The sequence below is a fragment of the Tetrao urogallus genome (genome assembly GCF_951394365.1).
Source record: "Tetrao urogallus genome assembly, chromosome: 3".
NCBI classification, from domain to species: domain Eukaryota; kingdom Metazoa; phylum Chordata; class Aves; order Galliformes; family Phasianidae; genus Tetrao; species Tetrao urogallus.
The window spans coordinates 35,286,675-35,292,674 of record NC_136815.1 but is presented as its reverse complement, the minus strand read 5'-3'; the positions used below and the strand labels follow the sequence as shown (position 1 = coordinate 35,292,674).

General features: G+C 36.3%; 1 protein-coding gene across 1 annotated transcript in view; it reads left to right on the top strand.

The window, feature by feature from the left end:
• Positions 1-218: 218 nt before the first annotated feature.
• Positions 219-6,000, top strand: part of CLVS1 (clavesin 1) — a gene marked incomplete at both ends in the record, with an annotated part of 83,794 nt that continues 78,012 nt past the window's right edge. The window contains one exon of the mRNA XM_079533658.1: positions 219-607. Coding sequence (XP_079389784.1) covers positions 219-607 — 389 coding nt within the window. The remainder of the gene's footprint in view (positions 608-6,000) is intronic.

Below are 6,000 nucleotides of genomic sequence, written 5' to 3'. Positions count from 1 at the left end.
ATTCCTTTGGATGAATTATACAGCACATGAACTGCTAATTATTCTTTGTGCAGGAATAAGAAAAAAAACCCTTCACTTTCATTTATTACGTATCAGCTTGATAACAAAAAAACTTCTGAATGGCTCATGGTCACAGCAAACCATTAATTGAATGGGATCAGCACTTTTCCTACTAAATTATCTGAAGTCAAGGATTTAGAAAAGAGATTTTTGCAGCAATGACCCATTTACAAGCTGGACTTAGTCCAGAGACTATAGAGAAAGCACGCCTGGAACTGAATGAAAACCCAGACATTTTGCACCAGGATATCCAGCAAGTCAGGGACATGATCATCACAAGGCCTGACATCGGGTTTTTACGTACAGATGATGCCTTCATCTTGAGATTTCTCCGAGCCAGGAAGTTTCACCAAATGGAGGCCTTCAGACTGCTGGCTCAGTACTTCCAGTACCGCCAATTAAATTTGGATATGTTCAAAAATTTCAAGGCTGATGATCCAGGAATCAAACGGGCTCTGACTGATGGGTTCCCAGGAGTACTGGAAAATCGTGACCACTGTGGCAGGAAGATTCTTCTGCTTTTTGCAGCCAACTGGGATCAGAGTAGGTAAATGTAGATAGTGTCCTTATCTTTTTGCATACATTTACACTCAACTCATAAATGAATGTTTGTGATCACATTTAAAGAAAGGTCATTTTTTTGTAAAAGATTTTGTAACCATCAGTCCAATTCACTACAACTTTTGTCCAATCTGATCACCTCTCATTCTTCAGATTTAACACCATTAAGAAAAGGGTATATCAGGGTATCAAATAAATAGTTTGTGGGGTTTTTTTTTTGTTGTTGTTCTGTTGTTTTTTTCCACAAATGTTTTAGTCAGATAGTGTTGGCTTGTTATAAATACTATATAATAATATATATAATATAATATATAATAATATATATAATATAAATAAAAATTAATGCCTATTATAAAATTGATTCAGTAACATCATAAATTAGCTTAACAGGTTGTCAGAAAAGAAAACATACTCATAGCTGTTCTGACCATGTTTATCCTATCTCCAGACTTATTCACAGACGATTTTTTTTGTTTTAATCATGGCCTATGTTATATCTCCAAACTGCATCATCATATCTACATACTCTGGCTAGTTTATACAGTTAATCTGGCTAGTAAATCTGATAAATAGAAGATTCATGCAAAGCATATCTTCTGTTCAGGTCATTTATTTACAGAGTACATGCAAAGATATCTACCAGCCATTATTATAAAATGATGTTCTTAAATGTTGACATGATTAGCCATTTTTCACCACCTATTTGAAGTGATATAAATACAAAGAAAAGGCAATATTCTCCAAATAATCATGTTTGCATCATCCTCTTTGTCAGAAGTTAATTCATTCCATTTTCCATGCCATCAGGGTAGAATGGAGAAGTTTAATCAGCTGTTATGATTTCTATGTCTAGTGCTACATCTGCTGATTTTTTCATAAAAATCACACCAAATAACTAAATTCGATTCAAGATTTGAGCATCAAAAATTCTGAAGATTTCCAGGCAAGAGTTTGTCTTGGCAGAGTCCTAAGCTGTGCACCAATGTGTCTTTCATCCTTAGAAGTTAATAGATTAAAGCTTTGCATTTATGCTACAGAAACTACTAGAGATCAGTACATGCGTGTCTGCATTCCTTGTTTTCTGAGAAAATCTTTGATCTCCTTGAGCAAAAAAGTGTTCAGAAGTGGTTCTAATTTTCTTTTCATGCACAGATACAGTAAAAAGATGTACAGAAATATAGTCTTGCATGAAGAAAAATATTTGGTGAAATCCAGATATAAAGCTGGTGATAGATAAGAGTCTTATTGAGTACAATGGGGCCAGAGTTTATCTCCTGACTTTCTGAACCGTGAACGTCACTTCATTCCAACCATAGCACCCTTCCTTTAGCAATTGGGCTAGAAAGAAAGATCAATAAGTAGGTATCTTGCAGTAATAGAAAGCATCGGTTTTATTGGACAGTTTTGTGGTTCTGCTGGTTGCATTAAGGGATTTAGGTATTACATAGAGCTGGGTTCAGATCTGTGATTTCTCAACAGAATGAATCCATATGATTAATCTCATGCGTCAGAACCTGTCCTAGGAAAGTTGAGAATGCTGTTGTCTTCCAAGCAACTTCCAGCTGCTTGTACTGTGTTAATTTAAAGGGACCACCATGTTTTCAAATTAATGTCCTAAATATGTCATCTTTTAACCTACTTTTGAATTCACTGAGAATACTGCTGCATTTTTGGGAAGTTGCTCTCAAGCAACAAGATAGTACCTTATCTCCTCTACAGTAATGGTCTTGTGTTCAATTTGACCATGGTATAACAGCTAAGATCCTTTTCCTCGAGGGAGATCATTGTATTGTTCACAGGGTAAGAAAATACTTGTGGGAAGTCAACACAACAAAGATAATGTTCTGTAAAGTACCATACTAGTTTAACAATTTGCAGTATATTCGTGCTGCCAAAGGTTAAACAGATAGAATTTATGTTCTCTCAGAATTAGAAATATTTTCCAGGCTGTTTATATTCTGCATCATTCTTCTGTACACATCCTATCATCTTAGCACTGTTGCTTATGTGCAGATGAAGTGATTACAAACTTTTGTTGAGAATACATCATGTGGTAACACAATGTCACGTTTCTCTTTGGTAGTTCTCTCATTTTAGATACAAAATCACCAGTTTTCTTATCTACTTAGTCACATCATGAGCTCATGTTCAGCTCAAATTTGCTCCAAGTCACTGTTTCCCAAAATAAAAAAAAGACTGGTAAATGTGTCATACATTCTCATCTACAATGGGGGCACAGTCTAGCATGTGATTCACACTCTTCTGCAGAGCTAAACTTGTTCTCCTCTTTGATTATTGTTGCATGTTTTTTGTGACATCCACAAAGTTCACTAGCAATAATTTCATTTTTGCTTCTACATCGCTGAAAAAATTAGTGGTTATTGTTTTGACTATAACCTCCTTGATGGCTAGGAAAAAATCACTAGGATTGATAATTCTTATGCATAGACCACTACCTGCAACCTACCATTATGCCAGGCTTTCTTTCATTTAGCATGTGCCGCACTGGTTTTGTATTGCTCCTTTTTTTTTTAAAGAAAGATTTCTCAAAGAAAATGTCTTCACTTTCTCTCTAAGACCCACGTAGTAACTTCTGCATCTGCTCTTTCATGTTAAAATATGTTACAGAATGAAAGACTTCTGTGATGTAGAATAAATGAAAATTATCAGATGGATAGAAATGAAAGATCAGATTAATTTCACTTTGAGGGAGAGGAAAAATGTTGAGATGTGTTACTATATATGAGTGAATACTTGCAGGGGAGGACCATCATTCACTTTGTTCAGAGGTGCAAAATAATCTAACTGCAAGGTGTGAACTCACCCAGAACTCATTTACACTTCACATATATCACGTCTTATAGAGAAAGCTATTTGTAAATAGAAATCATGAAGTATTAAAGATAAGTATTTAAGTCAAATCAGAAACTTGTTTGATGGACTAGCTTACAATATGAAAATTCAGTTTGTAAAACAAGTACGTATGTACATGCATGTAGATTTGATGGGACTTGAACAAGAATTTCTCATAAATGCATGTGCCACGTTCCAGATTACAAATGTTCCTCCTCACAGCTTCTCATTTCTTCAATCTCACCAAAACTAAGTCCTCACCCCCATGGTGTACCTTGTGTAAAACTGAACCTTTTAAAGAAGACAGATAAAAACATGTTTTCATCTGTTAGATTGAGGAAACGCTTCTCTAGCAACCACAACTGTTCCTAGGTTGGCTGCTGCCATTTGGTATACCTTGCTCACACACCTGAGAAATGGTGGCTTTAGGTGAACAATTCAGCAGCAGACATTCATTGATATTCCAAGTAAAGATATTTCCTTCAAGGTTTTTCAGACAGAGTAAAATTTAGTTTTGTATAAAGAGCCAGCGTGACGGCTATCTCTATTTATGATATGAGTTACATATTGACCCTTTGCAAGTAGTGCCTTGGGGCAAATGGCCGGAAGAGTGCCCACTGTCTTTTACAGAAAATGGTAATTAATTCTTTTTTTTCATAGCTGGACTGTCAAGTCTTAGATGCTGTCAAATAGCTTCAAATATTCTGTATGGAAGCCAGAAGGGAAAATTGCTTTGTTTATAGCATACATTTCCAAGTCAGCTGCTAGCCATAAATTCTCTTTTATTAACCAAGAAGTCCCAAATGCAAGATACCTACCATTCTGTAGAAAAGTGTATTGAGATAGGCTGAAGGGCAAGGAAATATTCTGACATAGTGGTAAACCAACAGCTATAAATATTTTAGAGGATTATGACAGAAAAGATGACATCCTTGTTGAGAATGTTCATAAATGGTGTAGCTGCAAGGACATTATCATCAGCAGATCCTGTTTGAATGAATGAATGTCTCTGAGGCTGATCATTCCAATATATTTCAAGGATAATCTCAGGTACTTACTAGAATATGATGGAATAAACATCTTTTGAGACTGATTTATGGTCACAGACAAACTGTGGCAATAACTCAGCCTCATAGCTGTTTATTATGAGAGACTGCTGCTGAAATATGATCAGCCCTAACACCAGAATAACTTTTACATAGCATGTTTTTGTGTTTGGTTAGGGGATGCTGATTTTGTATTGTGAGATGCTTACACTAATGCAATCTGAGGTCATCATTCAAATGTCACAGTGACCAACAAATTGCCTGGAAATGCAATATATTAAAAATAATTCATGTTACATTATTACATTACTAAGCTTGTCTGAAATGGTAGCAGAATTTTGGGTGATAGAGAAAGGAGTTATAAGCAGAATACTAATTTCAAGGAGCAATGAATGCACAAATTAAAAGCTGTACAAAGTAGAACACGACAAGCTCTGCCATGAAATGTTTTAATTTACTCAAAGTCAGAAACTTAATTCAGTTAGTACAGTTTATTGTAGAAGCTGAGTTTGGGAAAGCAGTTTGTAGCCTGAGTGAGAGACAGAAGGATGACATACAAAAATGACAGTCCTGGATAGGGCTAAGAAGGAAATCAAAGAAGAGAGAGAAAATGTCTTAAAAAGGAAGAAAAACAACAGCTGGGAAAGTTACAAGACATATGCTGAAGAACAAGACAAGCCTGACTGAAAGGAATAAAACCAGTGGAATGAGTTAGGGCAATCTGACACAAACTGAGAAGAGAGAACTGTGAATGGTGTGGGGATGAGGACTGATTGAAGAGCACTGCTTCCAGCGAGTGATTCAGACAATTGTAGATGGTCTAAGGGATAACAAAAGGAAATGAAGCACCAGCTGGAAGATTGCTCTGTGCCACTTCCTTCTACAAAGAAAACCAAACTAATCCCCCGGCTTTGTAAGTCACAGAAGACAGATGATTAAGAAATAATACACACAAACACACATACAACAAAAATGTGCATACAAACAATTCTCTCTTCCCTGGTTATCTGAGAAGAATAAAATTTTGTGTGAGGGTTTATGCCTGGGTGGCAGAAAAGAGAAACTTCAGACAGTTGTGATAGGGAGGATTCTGGATACCTTGTCTCTAGAAAATGACTCATATTGCTGTGTGAGCCATATATGTCATCCATACAGCTTTCTCCAGATAATGATTTATTTTAGCTTCTTTCCTATGAACTCAGAGCCCCTGTATCAATTGCATTTTACATTAAAATAATCACTTTTTTTCACCACAACCTCGTAGGTACCAAGCAAGCATCTTGCACTTTCAGCAGCTTCAATGCAGCCCTGGGGATGCTTGGGAATTGCTGATGCTAGTCTGTGCAACTCTAGAGGAATTACAGTGGATAACATGAATTCAGTCAGGATGTGCATGAGGGTATGGGGCTGTAGAGAATGCTGAGCAGTACATGAGGGTAAATCTTGCCCCACCACCACATTTGCCATGTTTAAGGTTTTT